The following is a 23414-nucleotide window of genomic DNA, read 5'->3' as shown; positions in this document are numbered from 1 at the left end:
TGCTGGCGAACGCTTCAAACTCGGGGCAAGAGAAGACCGGATCCTGAAAGATAGGATGGTCGGGGTAGGACTCGCGAAGGAAGACAGCGTCCTGCAGGAGCACCTCTCGAAGCCACCCAGGAGTTCCAAGAAGGCGCCGGCGGCCATGTTCTGCTCCACCCCAGATCTGAGAAAGGGCTACTGTGGGCCTCTTTCCATTTGTCGAGTTGAGGCCAGACCTGCACGAGTAGCACCACAGGCGGCCTCACGGTGGCCCGGGCACGAAATAAGACCCCGACCATTCAGGGTCAAAGTCGGCCACGGCCTCGCGAATTGAAAGGCAGGAAGTCAGATAGCAGCCGGTCATTTGGTCTCCGTTATTCCAACGACCGGCTCGGCGGATCTGTATAGTTCGGGTCAGCCCAGGCCAGGGGTTGGCGGCTTGCCTAGGCAGATGACATGCCTGGCCTTCATCCACCCCGGCCATGTCGGCGTTTTGCGTCGCCGCCACTCTAGGCGCGTGGCTGACCTTGGAGACCTTGATGCCGGCCTTCTTGTAGAACCTGGACGTCCATTCTCGGGCAGTCTGGCCCGACAACGGAGCTGTATATTCGGTGAGTGAAAGGGTCGATGCACCTCTGAGTTATGGGATTCCGTGAATGCCATCACGCTTACCTTGAGGCTCCTTCGCCGATCGGCGGAGCACCTTCGTTTCATACCAGTCTTCGCTTCTTTGGAAGACGGGAAACCTTTCCGCCTTTTCTACCTGCCAGCGCCAGAAAAGCCAGAACGCGAGGGCGCCGATGAGACAAGATCGCGGATCTCGATGCCGCAGAGCAGATCCATACCCATGCGGCCGTGCTGGTTGGTCTTCCCACAGTTCATCACGACAACCAGCGCCTTTGTGGTATACCCTGGGCCTTGAAGCCTCGTTGGGTAAGTCCAGGGAAAGCAGTCTGCCAACTCCATCGGCAGGCGGTTGCCGGACCGCAGCAGCATGTGGTTCCCGAGCAGAAAGTCCACCTGCGTCCTCAGGGCGCAGGCGATCTCTCTCTCTCGGACCATGCCACGTTGGTGTGGTCGGGCATCTGCGCCGGCGCATACACATCTCTCAGAGTTCCAACTCCCTGTCCATGTATTCCTTCCTCTTCCGGCTCCAAGTCGTTGCAAGAATGCTGCGTTTGAGCGCCTTCAGTGCCACTCCCGTGGCCGGGCCGCAGGATTGACTCCCGGCTCTTCTGCTCGTCGTAAAGCTTCTGTATGGCCGAGACGTAGCCCCGTACAGTATTATACTGTAGTTTGAGCGTGGACTCATACAACTCCAAGTCGGAGTCTGACTCGTATTCGCTACCTCCGCCGCCTACAACGATGGTATCTGCTGGGGAAGCTGGGTGTTAGTATGATGGGCTGGCTCAGTCCGACGACCACATCCCGTGATCAACATCTGTTACCTGATGGTGCTCTGCGTCTTTCACGGCCCTCTTGGCTTCCTGAGCCTCGAGGTGTCGTTTTTTCATCGGCGACCCTCTTTCCTTTCTTGGGAGGACGTGATGCCACTACCTCCTTCATGAAGAGCAAGAGCTTTCCTTCATCGACCAGGTCTCCGGGTAGCTGTTGGCCCTGTGGTACCGAGGCCGGCCAAACGTCCGGGATCGCAGGCCAGTTGGCTTGACACCACTCCTGTGAGGCGGTCAATGCATGGATCTACATGAAGATTGCAGGGCGCGCATGCGGGCTTGCCTTCCATTCTTCCTGCTTGGGACGATAATTTCGCTTCGTATTCTTCGGCTGGGTGTTCTCCAGATCTAACAGGTAGTGCTCAATGGCCGCCCTGACCCGGGGATCCTCTATCGCGTTCGACATGGTGCAGGCGGTCGCCGTCGCGACGGTGGCAATGGAGGAGGTGGAGGAGGAGGTGGGAGGAGGGAGGTGGAGCGCAACGCGCGTGAGCGAGACCGAAATCGAAGGTCTCGCGCAGGCCCCGCGGGCGTGGACCTTCGATTTTGCCGTCCGATGGCGGTAATCCGACTAAGAAAACGCCAGCCCGCAGGGCCGGGCCTTCGAAAACGACATGGTTTTGCGTGGGGCGGGGCGGTAATCCGATTACCGGATGACCGGTCAGCCGGCCCCGGGACCTGTGACACCATCGATTTAGAAAGAGGTTCCAGTGTTGGATCCACCTGTGCACTAGGCACCGATCGCGCACGTATAACTAATCGACCGCGCTAGTCACGTGCGAGTAAGAGGTGGGGCACAGGGAGGAAGGTCTTTGCACACAGTTTAGGGACACGTTTCCCTGGTTACGCAAGATATAACCAATTGAACCAGTTCGAATAACCTCACTGCAGTGAAGAGCCTGTCCACATATTTCAATTTAATTCAAGTTAAGTAAGTTGAGCGACGAATTTATTTCAAGTAATCAAGTTAGACCCCCGAACTTGACTTACTTGAATTGATGTCAGCGCTGTTGCGAAGAGAACCGACGAGCTGGGAATGACCCTAGGGGCAGAAAACAAGGAGATATATTACGGAGAGAATGAATTCTGGTTTGGTGGGATGGTCTTCACGAGTTCATGCAACCTCCTGGGAGCAGAATGACCCATAAGAATGAGATTGAAAGAATGGTACGCAAGATTGTTGTACGCTATCATATGCGCGACATGGGTGACAAGGGACGCCACTTCGCGACAGAGCTGGAGCGACTGTTCGAACTGGCCGGAGCTGAGCGAATTGCGATCGAATTCCTGGGCAGCGGAACAGCCGAGGGAAGCAATTCTGCGACACAAGCAGTCATACAGGGTATTTCAACCATCGTCAGGGCTCTTTTACGCTACTTTGGCGACGCTTTCACCATACGAAAGGCTCTCGGAGGGTGGGTTCTTCTGAATGCCGCGAGGTTCTCATGTTTGCGCTCGTACTGGGACTCACCTTCCGAATCCGCGAGGGAGAGAGCGAGCAGGAGCGAGGCGACTTTCTGTTGACTTGATATGAGACATGGACCAAGACATGTTTAGGCAGCAGTTACAAGTGGTGAGTCACTGGATAGTGGCACGGACGTGCCACTATGTATATATGTATGTTGAGAGCTGTCAGACAGAATTGAATAGAAGTAAGTTCAATCGCAACAGGTTATGCACCCGGTTGCTTTTATTATGCTTCCACTGCACGATTGAACTCGGCATATGAGAACACTTTTTCGTCAAGAATCGACGGTTGACAGCAAAGACCCGGCACTATGGGCAAGAAAGACTACAAAGGAACCATCCTTGATGGAAGAGACTCCTTTGACAGCTGGAAGATGGATCTTGAAGATAACTTGTTGAGTGACGATCTTATGAGCTGCGTCACCGGTAAGGCAACAGCGGAATCGTCAGATTTATCAACGCCAGGAGAGAATGCTGCGGACATTAAAATGTCTCTCTTGCGAGAATGAAAATACGACAGAGTATTGACCAGATCCACAAGAACTCAGTCAACCATCTCACCGATCCACGAGCAATTTATCAATCCCTCGTTAAGCGATATGCGACATCGAACAAAGCGCGCCTTCGACAGCTGATCCGAATGCTATACGACGTTAGTACGCAGACGAATAGAACTGTGCAGGAGAAGGTCGACGACCTAAAGCGACTTCGAGCTCAGATTAATAGCCAAGACAAGGACATTGTTATCCATGAACAGCTATTGATTTGCTTCTGCAAATGAGCATGGACGACGCTTTTAACACTACGGTCGAGATCTTGAACGCCTCGACAGAGACGTTGACAATGGAAAAGGTGCAGAGCTCTCTGGAAAGCAAAGAGTTGGAACTCGTCGATACTACAATCAAGGGAGAAACCGCACAATCGCGGGTCGTGGCCGCAGTGCATGGAACAAAGGGAACAACAGGTCCAAAGCACAGGATGGTGGCGATGATAGCAAGGAGGAATATCTGAAGAAGGCAGGGGTGCTGGTCTTGTGGCGGTATGCATTTCAAGCATGATTGTGCAATTTGGCACCAAACCAAAGCAGGGAAGACCTGGCTAGCCTCTGAAAAAGCGAAGGCGAGAGAGGCCATGGATAGCAAAGGAAAGGCAAACGCGGTCAGGATCCTTGAAGACAGTGGTAGTGAATCTGAGAGATCTACCTACTTGCTTCCGAACACAAAGGAAACAGCCCTCCACAATGGTATCTCGACAGCTGTGCTTCCTCCATATCACCCCAAGGAAGACCAATTTATCTCAAAGTTGTCCCCTACAAAGACAAGTGTTGAGATTGCAGACGGCTCCTGAGGTTCGTTCAAGAGGGAAAGGAGATGTGAGGATCTTTTACGTCTCACAGAAAGGAAGAGCAAGGTCGACAATAGTACGTGGGTGCACTACATCCCGGAGGCGACGAGCAGCCTGCTATCAGTCGGTGAACTGGAAGACAGGGGAGCATGTATTGTCGTGGACTCTCCGGGGAAGACAGTCACGGTGACAAGAAATCAGGAGGAGGTGCTGTTTGGCCACAGACATAAAAGGTGTGGCGCTTGAGCCAGACAAGAGGGCACCGAGCCCATACAATCCAAGAAAAGGATGGCGATAACGGGGTAGCGCTGAAGTCAATCCTGAAGATGCCTGAAAGACTACTACATGCTAGGCTGGGACACCCTGGAAAGCATATGGAGGGCAAACTGAACGCCGTAATGGATGATCTCGAGACAACTCATTCTGCCCGTCATTCTGCTCAAGCTGCACCGAGGCCAAAATGACAAGAAAGGTCTCAAGGGAGCCAATGTCTGCGGTGACAGAAAAGCTAGAGAGAGTCCATATAGATCTTTGGGGCCAGTTGAGCTATCACTTCAAGGAATGAAGTACATGCTGACAATCACCGATCAGGCTACCGGGCGAGTTTGGGTTTATTTCTAGAGACAAAACGAGAATTACCGACAAGATCAAAGCCTGGGTAGTTGTTGCAGAGGCAGAGTGTCGCGAGTACGGAAAAGGCGAAAAGGTCAAGGCGATGCGCTTTGATCGCGGAAAGGAGTTTCTAAACGAGGCAATGAGGGTATTTTGCACGGGGAGAGCTATTCGGATCGAACCAACAGTGGGCTACCACCCGGAGGGGAATAGTATCTCTGAGAGGAGCATGAGAACCATATCAGAGAGGGGTCTGCATGCGTCACGAAATGGATCTCCTGCAGCATACTGGGAGTTTTCGAACGCAACAGCGGCCTATCTGAGAAATAGGAGTTGTCAGGGAATGGCTAAAAGCCCATGGGAGTTATGGCGTGGAGAGAAGCCAAGATCAGGGCACTTGAGAGTGTTCGGATGTCCTGCCTGGGTATTTATTCCCAAAGAAAAGAGAACAAAGCTTCTGAAAAGAGCATGGCAAGGAGTTTTGTTGGATACAAAGAGGAGACAGATAAAATCTATCTAGTCTGGAACCCAGCTGATAAGAAGGTCCACGAGGTTCGATTCGTGGAATTCTGATGAGAGCAAGTATATGGACAATGAAATCAGCGGGAGCTCACTGATGATGACTCTGATGCCGAAGATTCGGTCAGGGATAGGACCATGGACCAGGAAGCTACAGAAGCTGGGGAGGATGCCGGAGAAGCAGCGGACGGGAACCCGACCGGCCAAGACACTGCAGATTCGGAGGAAGGGCTCCAAGGAGACACAATCATTGTCAATACAGGGGAGGCGGATATAACCTCTCCTGAAAGGAGTCTGCCGAAAACAAGATCCCAGATTCGACGAGAGACCGTGGCACTCAAAAGAGCAGAGAAGCAGCGAGCAGAGCTGGAACGGCGGCAAAGAGAAGAACAGCGCATGGCAGAACGTCTGAAGAAGCGAGGGAGAGTGGCAGGAAGGAAAGAGCCATGGTAGCAAGGACGCTTCTCCAGCCTAATACAGACCTGTACGACTTCGACCCGAAAGCTTACCTTCCGACAGGCGATGGAAGGCAGTGAGAAGGATCAATGGGTAGGAGCTATAGATGAGGAAGTTCAGAATCTCATTCGACGACAGACATTCTCGGAGGAAATCAACGAAGTTGACGTGCACGGAGAAGAAGTAGTTGATGCCAAGCTTGTGTTTGATCGCAAGAAAGACAAAGAAGGAAGATACTACGGTATAAAGCACGTCTAGTCGCGAGAGGGTTCACACAGAAACACGGGATCAATTACGAGGAAACCTTCGCACCCACGATCCGGCTCGATGCGATGAGGATCATTCTAGCTTTAGCGGCGAAGAAAGGCTGGAAGGTATACCAGATGGATGCTGTGGCTGCGTTCCTTGCAGCAGACCTAAAGGAAAGGATCTTCATGAAAGTGCCAACTGAGCTCCAGCAATATTTCGGGAAATACGTTCAGATCCTGAAGAGTTTGTACGGATTGAAGCAAGCTGCAAGGATGTGGTATTTGCTAATATCAGAATATCTCAAGGAGATTGGTTTCTCACCGATGACAGTGGACCCGACAATATTCAGACATACAGAGTCGGAGGTAATCATCGGCGTGCACGTGGATGACTTTATGATTACAGGGGGGAACGAGGATGCCATTGAACGGGTCAAGGAAAAGCTGAAGGGAAGATTTGAGATGAAAGACCTCGGAGAAGCAGAGAACATTCTCGGAATTCGGATTCAAAGGCACAAAGGAAAGCTGATGATTGATCAATCACAATTTGCGAAGGAAATCGTGGCAGAATTTCTACGACGACTCAATGAAGCACGCAACCCCATGGAACCTGGAGCTATACGGAAGCTCGCTGAGGAACGGGACGGCCTCTGAACCATGACGAATGGTTGAAATACGTGGAATTGCTCGAAAGCTGATTTGGCTATGCAATACGAGGTTCGACATTATATTCGCAGTTAACAGAATGGCATCTTTCACGGTAGAGGCATGCTGGAACCACTGGAAGGCTTTGCTACGAATATTGGGTTATGTCGGCAGGACTATTCACCACGGTATCACATATGGCGGAAATAATGAGCACGCACAAGGAGTCGAAGGCAGCGATATCGACTATTACTCCATTGACCACAACATCGAAGGGCACGTCGGCTCTGCAGGCCTGCAAGATGGAGAAGCGTTCTCTGACACCGACTACGCTACTGATCCAAGGGACCGGAAGAGTATCCTGGGGTTCGTCTTTATGGTCTACGGAGGCGCCGTCATGACGTATAGCAAGAAGATGAAATCAGTGGCAAGATCTACGACAGAAGCAGAGTATGTTGGGATGGGGGAGGCCACAAAAGCTGCCCTCTGGGGACGTCGACTACTTGCAGAACTGGAAGGAAAGGGGGAGCAAACAGTGCCACTACTGCTTGAGATAATAAGGGAGCTGTACAGCTGACCCGAGGAGTATCGAACACGTCGAAAATCAAGCATGTTGATATAGCATTTCATCACGTCGTTGATGAGGTCAAGGAAGGAGAATCCAAGTCTACTGGGTTCCAGGGGAGAATATGCTAGCAGATGGGATGACCAAGCCTCTGCCTAGGAGGCTTTCGAGAGGAACAGGAGGAGGATTGGAATTGGACCCATACGCTATGAATAGCGTTGCAGTTGAAGTCTGACAGCTCTAGGGGAGTGTTGACTTGATATGAGACATGGACCAAGACATGTTTAGGCAGCAGTTACAAGTGGTGAGTCATGGATAGTGGCACGGACGTGCCACTATGTATATATGTATGTTGAGAGCTGTCAGACAGAATTGAATAGAAGTAAGTTCAATCGCAACAAAATGAAGAACCAATTGAGTCAATGTGTCGATGTGATGCGGCATTATTCAAGGTTTACTTGGACCTGAGAGTGAAAAAGTCGAGAATCAAGAAAGAGTCCACCATTGCGTTATACTGGAAACGATTGAGCCAGGTCTACGCACAGAAAAGTGCTAAGTGGATGACCGAAAGCGTTCTTTTCGATATTCGAAATGTAAGTTAGTCGGTTAAGTTTCACAATCAGTGGCTGACGACACCAGTGGATTCCGACCTACCTTACACCCAAGTACGGCTTGGACACATCCAAAAAAGAAAAATCCGGCATCTTCATCGACGACCTGGCCATCATGCTGAACCACCTTTGATCCGCGACGAGGAGATTTTTACTCACGAGCGACTCCGAGTCCAGTTATCGGCCAATTTGATCCTGGCAGGCGCTACGGCGACCCGACCGGGAGCCTTGATTGGGCAGCTGCTCTACGAGAACTTAGAGTTCCAAGTGTTTCCTCCGGTAAAAGGAGACACCCGGCCGCGTATTGCTCTGATCGTAAATCTAGAGCACATCAAGCGGACAGCGGGGAGCTCAGAGCCAAAAAGATTCGCCTTCCGCGAAGATGATTTGCTCTTGTACGACCCGCTGATCCCGATGATGGCTCTGGTATTTTGTGACGGTGCGTTCGTCAATGATTTGGCAGGTCCACAGAGCTTGTATAGCTTCGTGGTGCCACCTGAATCCGATCGCATTCGTCTCCTTGGAAGAAAGAGTGGCTGAAGCGCCCCGTTTTCCGAGACGTTGAAGACACTGAGCACGGCATACAGATCTCACTAGAGAGGCCACTTGACTACAAAAAAGAACGACGACATTTAATTAGACTGGGACGTTCGATTGGAATTGAGAAGCAGCTCGAATGGTATGACCTTCGCCGAGGGTCTGGCAAAACTAAACGGTTCGTGCCCCCAGTTCGTCCATTTGACAGCATTAATAACGCCGTAATGCAGAAGCGCTCACGCCAGAGGAGAGAAACAAAATCATGGGACATCGAAAGGGAGATTCGAGCACTTACTTGCAATATTACATGTCGAACTTCATTGACGTGGATTGCCAGTCAATCTGCTTCGGCACAGCCCCGCAACACGACCTTGTGCAGTTAGCCGCCCGCCTTCGCCGCCATGACGGCGCTCCAAAAGAACTGACAGCCCAACAAATTGCAAAAATCCATAAAAACGAGAAACTTGCCAAATATTGTGCCGAGAGAAACCGTGCGATGCTAGAATGGAAACGCCAGGGCTACCGCAGCCGAGAACTCGCCGAAGGCACCGAAATGCAGAAGCGATACGACCGCTACAGCAAGAAGATTAATAACCTGCGCAGGGTCTTGAAGGCGTCTCGACTGCAAAAAGCCATTCAAGACTTTCACACTAATGTCCATGTGGACGAGGTTAACCGACAACCCGGGGTATAAGGCCTGCCGATGTCATTTCACCGCCGAACATAGAGTATGACTTACCAGAGCGGGCTCAGGTTGCATTTCTCTTTTCACGGGCGGCTGAGTTAACAGACACGGGGTCTTTGCACTCTTTACGCGTTGATTTGATATCTGCGCTGGCCCAGCTTTGCAAGCGACGCGAAAGCCCTTGTCGTGGGACAGAGAAAAGAGGCCGCAAACAAGCGGTCACGAGGCGTCTTCGCTCTTACCGCGCGCAAGGAACCTATGAAAATGGCGGTAAGGCCAATATTCCGGAACTGGAATCACCTGGAAAACCAAGTGAGTCTACGGTTGATTTGTCGGAGGGTGCAAGACCGATGTGCCCATTTTGTCGATGGCAAGGCAGCCATGGAAGGAGCCAACGGATTAAAACATGGCGACTGAGTAACCTGGCAAGACATATTCGGGGACAGCATCTCAAAAGGACGGACGGCATTTCTATGCCCCTGGCAAAACTGTGAAGCAGTTCTTGCAGACGCAGAACACTTCGCAAACCATGCGTCCCGACATGGGCTTGATTTACCACCGAGTATACTAAGGCGATAACTTTTCTTCGAATGATGGAGAGATGGAAAAAATATTGAATAGTGTTGGTAGGTCTCGTGCACGTAACAAACTGGGTTAACCGGTGTGTCGTATTCTGCAATGAGGATTGTCTATCGAAAAGGGGGAGGAGGCCACGATGCTAGTTATGTGGCCTCAGCCGTCCTCAGCAGCACACGTGACTGTGTAAGGGATTTTCCGATGATCTGCCGGATCCCGTGACCCGCCGGACTTACACGCGACTGAAAGTTAAGACATCAATCCACAATAACTCCACAGCAACGGGGCCAAAATTTGTCCAACTTAAAATGTGATGAAAAAGCGACTGCGAGATGTGCATCATCCTGTTTCGCAGTCATCAAGCCATTGTGGTCGCTTGCTATTCCGCTGCGGCCGTCCTGAGCTCCGATACCCCACTACCATCTCCCGATCACTCTCAACAGCCAGAAAAGGTCTTTGGGCACGAGGCGTTCGGCCGGGCGGAATCCTTGCCTTCTTTGCTAAGTCGTTCTCTGGCTGATCTGGCGCTTGCGATGTTACCGGAGGCTCTGGTGGTGACGGAGGAGCGACGATTATTTCGTCTAGAATCCCTGGACTCTCCTCTCGTGCATCAAAAGGCACCCGCCGGCTTTGCTGCCCCTGTTGTGGCCTTTCCCGGTTAAGATGCCCGAGGTCGTCACGAAGCTGTCGGTTAGCCTCTTTCTTGCTTTCTGGCTTCTTTTTCCTGCAATTTTCGCCCTTTTCTCCTCTCGCCGCCTCTTCCTCTCCAACACGACCTCTTTTGTTCTTCCGCCTTCTGCTGTCGCTGAACCTTCTGGGATTCCTTTGGAGAGCCTTCTCTTCTTTGGGCCTCCATCGCAGCTTTCTTCACTCGAGCTTGGGCCACTTTTTGCGGGCTGAAGACCTGAGCAGAGTAAGGATCCGTACGGTCAAAGAGATAATCTTTCAGAGCTGTACCACGCTGCCTGCGCTGCTTCTCATGAATTATTGCCTCACGGAGTCCCTTGTTCTCATATCTAAGCAGCTCAACCTCGGATTGAAGGCTTTCGAGAGTGCTCTTCAGCTTCCGAGCATTGACTTCCGAATCTGCGGTGGATTTGTCGACTACTTTGTCCACAAGCCGTCGTAATTCTCGAGCAGTAGGCTGTTGCAATGCTAGTGAGTCTTCCGAACCACTGCCTACATCGGAATCGTCGATTCTGTCTTTCACAATCTGTGATAGGACGACTTCGGGATCGAAAGGAAGGAGCCCGGTCCGCATCCACCCACTTTCAACGTTCTCCGGTGAGAAAGACGCCTCGAATGCATTCCAAAACAAAGTCCAGAACTCGCGCTTGGACAGCCCAACGAGCCCTTGAGTCTTTGCCGTCCACCGGATAAGCTGATTTGTGTATGCCGTTGACAGAGGGCTGAATAGGGATACGTCCAGGGGCTGGAGCCGATGGGTAGAGTGAGGAGGAAACACCGCCACGATGATCCGATGCTGGTCGCACCACTCCAGAAAGCCCATATTAATATGGCTGGAGTGTCCGTCGGTAATAAGAAGGCGATAATCACGTCCATTTCGTGCTTTTGCCTTGGTAAACCGATCAAAAACGCCGACGAGCCACTCTTTCCCAAGCTCGTGGTTAGTCCAGCCCGTCTCTGAGGTTGTGAAGAATGCTGATTGATGCTCTGGGTCAAAGTCCGTAAGCCAAGAATCTTGGACTTGTCCTGGCTTGCCTTGGTAGATGAGAAAAGGAGGCAGTGATGTCATGTCCTGGCAGATGCAAGCCACGAACGTAATCCAGGATCGATTGCCGTCTTGCAATGCGCCGAGCAATTTGCCTTGCTTTTGAGATCAAGGGTGAAGACTCTCTTAGTTCGATTGATCACACCCAAGAGAAAGCCTTTTTCATCCATATTATACGTGTTGCAAGGGACAATGTCGTATTTCTCGATTTTCGCTCGGATCTTCCACAATTAGTAACGAATCTGAGATTTTGTAGACCAACTTACAAGCTCAAAATATGCCTTATACCTAGAGGTATTATCGGCTCTTTTCCGTGCAATGTCAAATCCATCGAACCAGCTGCAACCTAGCTCATTGCGGTTGCGATGAACAAAGCTGTATTGTAAGGGGCTACGCCCCGATGTGTAGATCTGGCATGGCCAGACTAGTCACGTGCGAGCGCCACGGACACGACTCCTAAAGGGAGCGATGTAGACACGTCTCCCCTTTACACTCTTTGTAGCTCAATTTACATCAATTACGCCCAGCACCTGTGCCAACAGTGCTGACCCCGTAACATATTGAGCTACCAGTTAACAAAAGACAGGACAGACAGAAGGACAGACAGCAGGACAGACAGCAGGACAGACAGCAGGACAGACAGCAGGACAGTCAGCAGGACAGACAGCAAGACAGGCGATAGGCTAAACGACGAGACGGACGATCGATCGGACGACGAGACGGACGAACAAGATGGAGGACAATAGTAGTTATGCAGGGGCACCGCGACCGGCGGCGCAACGAGCCGATGGAGGGAAGGAGCAAGAGCTCTTGCAGATCTTATCTGGGATCGCGGGAGACGAAGAACTGCGGAAGATGTTCACCGGGCTAGGCCTAGCAGCGCCACCGTTGACACCCAGCCCGGGGGTGCTCAGTACCCCGGCGATCTTACCCGTCGAACCGAGGCCGGAAGCAGCCCAGGAAATGGACCGTGGCAAGAAGCGCAAGCCGATGACTTGGCCGAAGTGGAACGGTCAACCGAGTCCTTCCACTTCTACCTCGACCGTCTGGTATTTAAGTACAATACCGACGAAGAGGGCCTAAACGGCAATAACAACGTCGTGTGGTACGAGATCCTGCAGACCTTGCCGGATCAGATGATGAGGAGAGTCGAGGGTTTTGGAGGCAAGAGAGCGCGAAGGGCAACCCAGACCCCGGAAATTCTTCTCGCACCTAGCCCAGACGTTCGGCAGCGTGCAGCAGACAGAGAGGGCGCAGGACAGGCTGCGCACCTCATTCAACGAGACAGCCAAGAGTTTGGGAAGTTCCTCCCTGAATTCGAGGAAACATTGACCAAAGCGGGCGGCGCGAGCTGGGATAATGCTTCCAAGCTCGCATGGCTACGGAACTCGATCTCTCCTGCTCTCCGTGAGCAACTAGTCCCGGTTATCATGCCGAAGGACTACAACGAGTACATCCAACGTCTACACCCGATTGCTTGGGCGTTCGAGCACACCGCGAAGTTTAAGGCGTTGCAGAGGAAGCAGGGCTCCCGCGGGCAACGTGACCAAGGGCAGGCATCAGGCATCGGCAACATCCAGGTCGCCGGTAACGACAACACCCCGGCACCGTCAGCAACGTTACCCGCCGAGCAGAACGCACGTGACGCACGCGACCATGACGGCGACGTAATAATGACGGTTACACGCACTCAGGGCAGGGTCAGAGAGGACGGGCGAACGGCCAGGGTCAAGTGGAACGAGCTGTCGAGAAGAAGGTCCGAACGAGTTGAGGTCCCTAGGTCTCTAGGTAATACAGCTTGAAACCAGGTAAGAAGGGAAGTCTGCAGACTATTGTTTCTTCTTCCTAGACCACTGAGGGGTCCGGAGGATCTCCTATTCGATCGGGATCCTCCAAGGAGTCCGGTATATCTTTTACTGGCTCGGGACCTCAAGAGATTGAACTATCGACCTAATAGCTTGGAAAGCTATTGATCGGGGAGATCGAGCTGAATGTGCTGACGTAGATGGCTTACGCGGCCTTCAGTGAGAGGCAAGGAGTGCCCTCTTCCTGATAGAATGTATATTATACCTGAACACGGGATATGAACATAGGGAAGGCACAGAGGGATATAAAAGGGGAGGGCTAGACGGATACAGGGCAACTGGACAGAAAAAAAAAACACATGCACATCACCGACTATCAGATCATCTGAGAATCTACCTACGAAAAGTCCCTTTATCCACTTTTATGCCCACTTATGCTCTCTTCTTCGCGAGACGAGCAAGACGGTTCGCTTCCAGCCTAGGTCAGGACGGAAGCAACGGGCGAGGTGGGTATCCGAGGACGAACGGAATAAACGCCGTGACGAGGGTCGTTGTCTCCGCTGCGGCGACAACACCCATTTCATTGCCGCTTGCCCCTACTCGCCAGGACAGGACCCTAGCCGGTCGAGGGATGTAAAGTCCGCACCGCCAGGATCATGCCCTTGCTGGAAGATGATGGTAACGACTCTAGTGAGGAAGAGTCAGGACTTAGCGAGACCCCATCCTCTCGGGAAATGCGTAGCCTCGAAACAAAGACGGGTCTCGAGGCCAAAGAACGGAGCAGTGGCAAAGAAGAGAAGTTCTCAGGAAAATGGAAGTTGGTCCTACAATAATTCGAAGCATTATCAATAGGACCAATCTCTTCTCCTCACTCGTAGACGAGGGATGCCAGTGCTACGCCGCGGTTGACGAAGAAGTCGTCGAGAAGTTGGAAGTTCCTATAGTGGAAATAGCACCGCGAGCTATTACAGGAGCATCAGGGGCAATGGAAGGAGCAACGATTAGGGGCCTCGTATGGCTATCAATGGAGGTCAACGGCCACATACAGACGATCTGTGCCTACGTGGTGCCCTGATTGGAATTCCCTAATCCTAGGAAAACCCTGGTTATGCCACACAAAGTCGTACTCAGTGCCCCACGAGAAACGACTATGGCATGAACCTACACAAGACTGGGTAGATCACCTCGGGAAGGAGAATATTCTGCGAAAGCCAAGGAGTTCGAAGAAGCAAAGCACGTACTAGCCAGTACCTTTGTGGGTTACTTTGAAAGGATCCGCAAGCAGGAAGGAAGAGAGGCAGCTGCCACGGCGATTTTCGCTATCAGCATGAAGGATATCGAAAGGGCGTTATCACCAAAGAAACCCATGTCAGAAGCAGAGCTACGCCGAACGATACCCCAGCGGTTCCACGATTTACTGCCTCTATTTATGAAGAAGGAAGCTGATAAGCTGAATCCTCATAAGCCAGGCATAGACCACGAAATCAGAATCAAGGAGGACCCGAATGGCCAGCAGTTACCACTACCGTATGGAGCACTATACGGTATGTCACGAGAGGAACTCCTGGTTCTTAAGAAGACTCTACGAGACCTAGTGGATAAAGGATTTATCCGTGCAAGCAGTTCAGAAGCAGCAGCTCCAGCCCTGTTTGTGAGGAAACCAGGTGGCGGGCTGCGATTCTGTTGTGACTACAGAGCGTTGAACGCAATCACTAAGTCGGACCGTTACCCCCTTCCTCTAATAGGGACACACTTCGCAACCTAAAAGATGCGAAGTGGTTCACTAAGGTCGACGTGGTACAAGCGTTCCATAAAGTACGGGTTGCAGAAGGAGACGAGTGGAAGACAGCGTTCCGCACCCGGTACGGTCTCTTCGAATGGATGGTTACCCGTTCGGGCTAAGTGGCGCGCCAGCAACCTTCCAGCGGTATATTAACGGTATCCTACGAGACTACCTCGACGAGTTCGCCTCTGCTTATATGGACGATATACTTATCTATTCGAGCGGGAGCAGAGAAGACCATTTCCGGAAGGTACGGTTAGTTTTAGAACGCCTCGCCGAGCATGGACTACACCTAGACCCGGAGAAATGCGAATTTGGAGTCAAGCGGATTAAGTACCTAGGATTCATTATTCACGCAGGAATTGGCATTCAGGCAGATCCCGACAAGATACGAGCAATAGTCGAGTGGGCAGTCCCCGTTACCCAGAACTTAGAAGGGGGTGCGCAGTTTTCTAGGATTCGTTAACTACTACCGGATATTTATACCGCAAGCCTCGGAAATAACTGCACCCCTAACAGCACTAACAGGAAAGGGGACTAAGTTCAAGTGGACGGACGAGCACGATATGGCGTTCCAGACACTAAAGACGCTATTTACGAACGCCCCTATTCTTACTCAATGGGATTTCGAGAGGCCAACCTTCGTAGAAGCAGACTGTAGCGGCTGGGCGCTTGGGGGCACACTTACGCAGGAAGTCGACGGACAACGCAAGCCAGTAGCGCTCCACTCGCAGAAGCTATCACCGGCTGAGCGCAACTACCCAATCCATGATAAGGAAATGCTCGCTATTATTCGTTGTCTCGAACAATGGTCAGCCGAGCTACGAAGCTGTGATAACTTCGTTATCCTTACCGACCATAAGAACCTCGAGTATTTCATGACGCGCCAACAGCTCTCGGAAAGGCAGGCACGTTGGGCTGAATATCTCTCGCGTTTTAACTTCCAGCTCCAGTACCGTCCGGGACGGAAGCAGTGGTGCCAGACGCGCTCTCGCCGCGAACAGGACCGACCAAACGAAGCGGATCACGAAGCACGAGATATGCAGCTTATTCCAGAAGCAGCCCTACGTACCTACGTCGGAGTAACGTCGACTCAAGCGGGAGAAGGCGAAGAAGAACACACGGTTTTCCACGACCCAGAGCTACAACAATTATGGCAGCAAACGGCAAACCAGGATCCAGTCTTTACAAGCGTTTATAACGCGGTACGAAACGGATCTCGGTCCCTCGACCCCAAGCTTAAGCTGAAGGTACAAGTCGCCGAGTGCTTTAATTACCGTGTGTTGTGATGATATCAGTAAACTTCTCGAAGAACCTCTTAACATTGGAGATATCGCCAGCTTCAAACGTCTTCCTAGACTTCTCAACCGCCTTGATATATGTGACGCGGAGCTCTGGGTGGTCTTGAAGCCATTGAGAATACCACGCTCTAGAGGGCGGCTTGGCGTCAGGGTTGCGGCGTTGAAGGAGCGATAAAGCCGCCGGCGGACTCGACATGCGCCTTACTCGCTGGGAAGCCACTTCGCTGTAGCCAAATCACATAGGCGGCGATAGCGTCATCTTCGTCGTCAGAGAGCAGTCTTGGCCGGCCAATGCGGCCAATGTCTCCGTGCCGCCGTGCAATGCCTTTCTGGACCGTGGACTTGGCCACGCCAAAGATCGCTGCCGCCTGACGTACTGATACGGGCTTCTGGACCGCCCCTTGCCCGGATTTGCGCGTTTGGCGGCGGCCTGTTTCGAAGCTCTCGCGAGACTCAAGAACAAGCTTTACAGCCCTTGCAATAGCGATTTGGGAATACATTGCGTGTTGGCGACGTAGAAATACGTCATGAGTATCATGCGGTCGCGAGTTTTGGTGGGAAGATGCACTAAAAACGCGGTGCTACGATAGTGGGCCCGTGCGCGGCTGTCCACGGGTTTTCTGCATGTCCACGACTTTTTTAGCCAACTTAGGGGAAGGCCCCAAGTTGGCATACGAAGGCACTAGCCAACGGGTAAGGGGCTTACCCCCTTAGTTGGCTCCTGAAGGGCCCCGCCAACGGGTAAGGTTATGTATCTTCGAACTCCTCTCAACTTTTTTCCGCGACGGATGACATGTGCTCTGACCTCGCAATCCACTAATGTTGTTCCGCCATCTCCAGTAACCTGCGCCATGGCTCACCTTACTCAAGACGAGCGCGATATCATCGAACAAAATCCTTTCGGCGACTCACTCAGCGCCGTTCGTAAAGCACTGCGCGAGGCCGAACCAAACACTCCCTGCGAAGCGTCCGAGCCAGATGACAGCGCAGACGCGCCAGAACGACCACGATTGTTTGTGGCAGCAATTGGCAAACTGTTCTCTATTCTCTCTGCGTCCGATGTATCTCCACAACTGGCTTCGAGAACCGGAAGGGACTCTCTGTTTTCTGATCTAGGCATCGTCCGTTCACGACTTCCGAAGGGCGACTTCGAGTACCAGCACTTCCGCCCGCTGTCACAGCTTGTAATCAAACAAGCCCCCGATGTCGACATTTGGGCTGCCGTCGTCGCCCTCATCCGAGCAATCTCCCAGTCCACTCCGCCACCGAGCCTTCCACCGTCCTTCAACACCCCCATCTCCCATTCATCCGCCTCACTGCAAGGCTCGGAACAGACGCGGAAGAAGATCGAAGATCGCGTGTTCGAAGAGATTCGCCACTGCACGCACCGTGCAGTCGGCGGATTCCACGAGAAATATTTTGAGGGCAAAAAATGGAACCGGCGAGCCAAGCGAATCTGGGAGGCCGCCAAAAGCCACTACAGCGACAGCGATAAGCGGTGGACACAACTTCCCGACGCGCCCACGGAGGACGATGTGGGCGACTGGTGGCTCGGCTTGCAGCAAGAGCTGTTGTCAAACGAAGGTGCCGCCTACTTCAGGACCACCCTAGACAATAAAGTAGGGGCGAAGACGTCACGGCAGCTGGACCTTATCGTGAAAAAGAAAAGGGGGAGGGAAGCCGACGCGAAGCACGACTGGCGACACGTGTCGGTCGTCGGCGAGATCAAGGAATCCAACCAGAAAGACAAAGTCCTGTTGCTTCAGATTGGCAGCGCTGTGCGCAACGTATTCGCAAGCCAGCCCACACGTCTATTTGTACCCGCATTCACTCTGGCTGGCACTGAGATGGAAACATGGGCCTTCGATCGGTCTGGGCCGTACAGCGGAGCTACGTTTGACATCCACGAGGAGCCCGAGAAGTTCATCCAGGTCATGTGCGGTTATCTGATGATGAGCGACGAAGATCTGGGCTTGGATACAATCACCAAGGAGAAAGACGACAAGCTATTCATCACCATACCTGTTGAAGCTCGCGGGAAGAAACGGAATAGGGAACTCGAACTCGACCCCAACCCGATCGCCCTTCAGCGAGCGATTGTCTGTCGCGGCACGTCGTGCTTTCGTGCCAAGCCTACGGGCGCAGCGGGGTATGACAGGGTCGTGAAGTTCTCTTGGACCTCTAGCGTGCGACCACCCGAGGCGGACCTTCTTATGAAGGCAAACGATCGCGGCGTGAAGGGTCTCGCGAAACTGGTTGCCTACCGTGAAGAAGTCACCAGCATAAGCAAGCTGCGTGAAGGTCTCGTCTTCTCGACTCCGCATAAGTTTCGCGGCGTGCCGCGCAGCGCCCACTCGTCCTTCTCACAATCGCAGCTCCCGCCGAGTCGCTCGTTCAGCGAGTTTCACGGTCTCAGCATTGCCAGCGGAAAGCGAAAGTCTATAGATGGAGGAAGTCATACGTCGAAGAGACCCCGGTCGAACAGCCAGCTAGCCGAGACAGCACACGGAGAGGGGATCACTTACCCCGTACAAGAACCGGAGGGTACTAGTCTCATCCAGCAAGACCAAGACCTGCCGTACGATAATCGCATCTTTCGCGTACTGGCCATCTCTCCGGCGGGCCGATCCATCAGCCAGTTCAAGTCTGTTGTCGAGCTCCTTGAAGGCCTTCGTGATGCCATCAAGGTGCACCGATCACTCTTCATGGATGGGGAAATTCTGCACCGAGACATCTCGGAGAACAACATCATCCTCACGGACCCGGACACGGCCGACGGCTGCAAGGGCGTGCTCATCGATTTGGACCTGGCCAAGGAAGAAGGCACCGGCCCGAGCGGCGCCCGGCATCGGACTGGTACGATGGAATTCATGGCGATTGAAGTGCTCCTCGAAATATCGCACACGTATCGTCATGATCTTGAATCATTCTTCTATGTCCTTATCTGGCAATGCGCCCGCCGTGGCTGGGGACTTCTAGGCAAAGCAAAGCAGCAGGCAGGAGAGAGTATGTTGATGGACTGGTATACCGGCAGCTACAAAAAGATCGCAAACACGAAGCTTGGCCACATGGATGCAGGCAAGGGTAAAGGACTTGATCTCATATTAAGGGAGTTTCCACCAGCATTCGACTGTGTGAAGCCCCTGTGCAGGACGATAAGAGACATATTGTTCCCATACAGGCATGGACTTTTTACCGGCACTCCACAGGACCCGAAGATACTGTACGATCCAATCATCAAAGCATTCGAGGATGCCTTGGAGGAGACTGGGCAGACAGAGGCAGATACATGATTGCGTCTGGCGAATAACACAACTCATATTGCCTGGCTTCCGGTCACTCGTACGAGGTCTGTTTGCACCGATGTTGCCAACGGTTATTTGACAACAAACGAATGCCCGGCTTGCGTCATTAGCGGTCTTTGAATACATTAAAAAGCGAGACAGGATGGCAGCGGTGGCCCTTGGGGTTCTTCTAGTGACTGGCGGGGTACGCCAAGCCGCCTGTAGTAAAAGGCTGGCGGCGCCGTTGACGGTGGCGGCGGCGGCGGCGCCTTCGTGGCCTCGCTGCGTTCGATGCCTTCCACGATCTCGTATGCGGAGGGGTCTCGTCTCGTACTGCGTGTGTTCTCGAGGTTAAGTGCGCCCTTGGGTCTGCCTTTGCCACGCACAACAAGCGGCTCAAATGGCGCTTTGAAGCCTGTGTAGATGGGTGCTTGTTGTACGTGCCAAAAGACATCAAAGTCATCAAGCCGCAACGAAGCCCTCTCTTTGACTGGCTCTTCAAGCCGCTTGAAGAGAAGGTGGCGGCACGGCGGGCCCATGCTGATGTTGAAGCTACAAGGGCAGCAGCCTGACGGCTTCACTAGCTTCTTTGTGCGTACGGAGTAGATTTGATCGAATTGTGTTGTGTTGTTCAGCAACAAGGGTAAGGGCCCGAGATGACACCCTCTCGCGCACCGTGAGATACAGGTCTTTGAGCATAAAGGAGCTGATTTTGTGCACATCGTGACGTCGAATAGCCTCAATTTCAGAGGCCTGATGAGCCCAGAAGGCAGCGAATTTCTTGAAGACGGTTGTGAGATCCCCTGTTGAAGACCAAAGGAACCGCTTCATCGAGGAATGTAGACCCTCAACGACTGAGGTAGTTGTATGACCAAAGTGGCGATGCTGGTTGACGAAGCAAGTGACGAGCTTTTCCTTCCAAGGCTCGAGCCATGTTTGTAGCGTATAGCGCACAGCAGCGGCTGGGTGAGCTACCTTGTACTGCTGGAGGCGCTGGTTGAAGCTATTCACATCCTCTGAGCTAATTAATTTCCCCCGGTCTTGAAGGAACGATGTGAAGCTTGGGGCACGTTCGATCTGGCCCTGGGCGTTCCTTGTGGCCTTAGGAAAATAGGCCTTGCATTTAGCAAGAACATTCTTATTGACATGCCAGCGGCAGAGCAATTGAGTCGTATCTTCTAGCTCTTTGAAGCTCGCAAGAGCGTTGATGAGGGCCAAATCGCGGTCTGTGATAATAACTCGGGGCAGTGGAATTCCCTCTTTAGTAGCCAGCGTAAGTAAGGCTGCTATAGCCCAACGATAATTAGCCTCAGCCTCGCCGGTCAAGAAGACTGAAGCTATCGAGAAGGTCTTCTTTGTGTGGGTTACCATGCACCACCACCCTTTCGCCAACCCCACCCTTTCGCCAGGCAAAAAAAAAAAACCACCACCAAAACTCAACTATTTCATTTATACAGAATTTGGCCAAAATAGAAGTTATTGGCAAGCGGTCACTTCTCATAGATATAAAATTGATTGGAATTCATTTTTCTGGTCTCGTGCAGTTGCGTGGGGCACGTGATGTATGCAAGCCATTGCAAGGAAATATCACCATCTTAATCACCAAATTCTCACCGCTCTTTCCCAACATTTCTCATGCCAGTCTCTCACAACGCAATAAAATGCCTTCATCGCGGCCTCGTTGGAAATATACAGAAGACGACGTGGCCGAGGCTATATTAGATATCACCGATAACGGCTGTTCACCCTCTCAAGCGGCTCAGAGATGGGGAGTGCCTCGAAGGACTCTGATCGACAGATTTAACGGCCTGACGGCCATGAAAGAGCAAATTCAGCCTGGTCAGCGTTTGTCCAAGAATCAGGAAGATAAATTGGCTTTCTGGATTCTTCGTCAGGAGTCTCTGGGATATGCTCCGTCCCACAATCAGATTCGCGCTTGCGTCATGGGCTTGTTAAGACATCAAGGCGAACAACCAGAATTAGGACGCAACTGGGTAGCCAGATTCATCGAGCGCCACCGAGACCTTAAGACTAAGATCGGTAGACGTCAGGAAGCTAATAGGTTTGAATCCTTCACGCCTAAGGCGGTTCATTGGTACTTCGATGTCAGGAGGGCCAGTACGGCTGGATTCGGCCTGAGAACATTGTTAACGTTGACGAAGGAGGCATCATGATCGGTTTTGGCAAGCCGCCATTTCTCTTTTCTTTATTTTCGAAATTTGACTAACTAGACTCTCTTCGTTAGGGTTGGATAGCCTGGTGGTCGGAAGCGCGGACCCAAAGCGAAAGGCTCTTCTCAAGGGACCACAAACTCGAAATTGGACTTCGTTTATCGAAGCTATCACTGCGGACGGCCGTTCCTTGACTCCTGGCATAATATTCAAGGGAAAGGAACTCCAAAAACAGTGGTTCCTTCATGAATTCAAGAAGATAGCGAACTGGCATTACATAACTTCACCAAACGGGTGGACTGATGACCACATTGGTGTTGAATGGCTTGAAAGAGTCTATTTGCCCCAGACCAAGCCTGCCGAGGAGTCCAATGCCAGATTAATCATTCTAGACGGCCACGGGAGCCATGCAACGGTACTGTCTTTGTTTACCTAGCCAAAGGTCGCTGCTAACGGAGCGAAGGACGAATGGATGGCTACATGCTTTTTGAACAACGTTTACTGTTGCTACCTTCCAGCACACTGCTCTCACGGCCTCCAGCCATTGGACAATGGAGTATTCAACGCCTCCAAAGCTGCATATCGACGAGAGTTGGAAAAGTTCGCTTCCCTGACTGATTCTGCTCCGATGGATAAGGTCAATTTCATCAGAGCCTACGCCAAGGCTCGTGAAGTGGGAATGACGAAGAAGAATATACTCTCCGGCTGGAGAGTTACTGGCAATTGGCCAATTTCGCGAGCCAAAGCTCTACGGCACCCAGAAATCCAAGAGGATAGGCGGAATGACAGCCCAAAAAGGACTCCGGAGCCGGCGCCGTATTTTGGCTCGGATGATACACCAAAAACCAGCCGCCAGATTCGCGATCTTGGGCTAAACAAAACACCAAAGACACGGAGACGGTATAACGTGATAGCCAAAGGCTTTGAGACTCAACAACAGACGTTAATGGCGCATGCCACGAGAATTGCTGGCATGGAGGAGGAACTGGCACGCCTGAAGAGAGGGAAGAAGAGGAAGGCTATTCCGAATCCCAATAAACGTTTCATGACTCTGAGCGAGGCTCTAGCCTCTGGAGAAGTCAATCCAGAAAAAGGAAGCGAAAAGAAGCATGTTGTGGTGAACCATAGCTCTTCGGGGGAGTCAGGGCCAGAATCGGAGGCTGCTTCAGTTATTGAAGTCAGAGAAGAAACCATACTACCTCAGCGCACCACACGATCGGGGAGGCCGGTCAAAAGCCCTAAAATCCAATAGATACATCAATTGTAAATTTACACCAGGCAACCATTTGCAAATAACTTTTATTTTGGTCAAGTTGTGTGTAAGTGAAATAGTTAAGTTTTGGTGGTGGTTTTTTTTTTTTGCCTGGCGAAAGGGTGGGGTTGGCGAAAGGGTGGTGGTGCATGGTACACCACATATATTCAGAAGAGGCATATTAAAGCGGTTGGGCTGGGAACTGACGCAACAGCTCAACGCCGCTTTTAGGGGCCAAAAAGAGAGCAGAGAGGCGGCCTTCTGGATCGCGAGTGTCCCGAACGAAGAAGTCGGATTTATCAAGCATATCGTAGAGGAATTGAAGCGGTGTACGGCCAGCGAGCTCATCACGGCGATGCCGCGCAATGGCGTTATGTATCTGCCT

The 23414-nt window shown here is 52.1% G+C and overlaps 6 protein-coding genes across 6 annotated transcripts; 4 read left to right on the top strand and 2 right to left on the bottom strand.

The window, feature by feature from the left end:
• Window positions 1–244: 244 nt before the first annotated feature.
• On the bottom strand, window positions 245–1842 carry HRG_09856 (centromere DNA-binding protein complex CBF3 subunit; the record flags this gene model as incomplete). Its single annotated transcript, XM_044868327.1, has 8 exons — window positions 245–382; window positions 443–582; window positions 655–741; window positions 828–1067; window positions 1344–1354; window positions 1431–1447; window positions 1540–1659; window positions 1720–1842. 8 exons carry the CDS (start codon window positions 1840–1842, stop codon window positions 245–247), a joined length of 876 nt encoding a protein of 291 aa, XP_044716908.1.
• A 4375-nt stretch (window positions 1843–6217) lies between these two features.
• Window positions 6218–6736, top strand: HRG_09855 (reverse transcriptase (RNA-dependent DNA polymerase) domain-containing protein; the record flags this gene model as incomplete). The annotated part of the gene is made up of 2 exons (XM_044868326.1): window positions 6218–6326; window positions 6378–6736. The coding sequence occupies 2 exons, from the start codon at window positions 6218–6220 to the stop codon at window positions 6734–6736; spliced, it is 468 nt and encodes a 155-aa protein (XP_044716907.1).
• Window positions 6737–8584: 1848 nt separating this feature from the next.
• On the top strand, window positions 8585–9134 carry HRG_09854 (uncharacterized protein; the record flags this gene model as incomplete). Its single annotated transcript, XM_044868325.1, has 2 exons — window positions 8585–8618; window positions 8671–9134. The coding sequence occupies 2 exons, from the start codon at window positions 8585–8587 to the stop codon at window positions 9132–9134; spliced, it is 498 nt and encodes a 165-aa protein (XP_044716906.1).
• Window positions 9135–16468: 7334 nt separating this feature from the next.
• On the bottom strand, window positions 16469–16822 carry HRG_09853 (uncharacterized protein; the record flags this gene model as incomplete). Its single annotated transcript, XM_044868324.1, has 1 exon — window positions 16469–16822. One exon carries the CDS (start codon window positions 16820–16822, stop codon window positions 16469–16471), a length of 354 nt encoding a protein of 117 aa, XP_044716905.1.
• A 351-nt stretch (window positions 16823–17173) lies between these two features.
• Window positions 17174–19615, top strand: HRG_09852 (uncharacterized protein; the record flags this gene model as incomplete). Its single annotated transcript, XM_044868323.1, has 3 exons — window positions 17174–17941; window positions 18014–18100; window positions 18254–19615. 3 exons carry the CDS (start codon window positions 17174–17176, stop codon window positions 19613–19615), a joined length of 2217 nt encoding a protein of 738 aa, XP_044716904.1.
• Window positions 19616–21267: 1652 nt separating this feature from the next.
• Window positions 21268–21780, top strand: HRG_09851 (tc5 transposase DNA-binding domain-containing protein; the record flags this gene model as incomplete). Its single annotated transcript, XM_044868322.1, has 1 exon — window positions 21268–21780. The coding sequence occupies one exon, from the start codon at window positions 21268–21270 to the stop codon at window positions 21778–21780; it is 513 nt and encodes a 170-aa protein (XP_044716903.1).
• Between the last annotated feature and the right edge of the window lie 1634 nt (window positions 21781–23414).

This window comes from Hirsutella rhossiliensis (assembly GCF_020360975.1).
Source record: "Hirsutella rhossiliensis strain HR02 chromosome Unknown scaffold00013, whole genome shotgun sequence".
In the NCBI taxonomy this organism is placed as follows: domain Eukaryota; kingdom Fungi; phylum Ascomycota; class Sordariomycetes; order Hypocreales; family Ophiocordycipitaceae; genus Hirsutella; species Hirsutella rhossiliensis.
The sequence above is the reverse complement of the archived record's forward strand: the minus strand, read 5'-3'. Positions and strand labels throughout refer to the sequence as shown.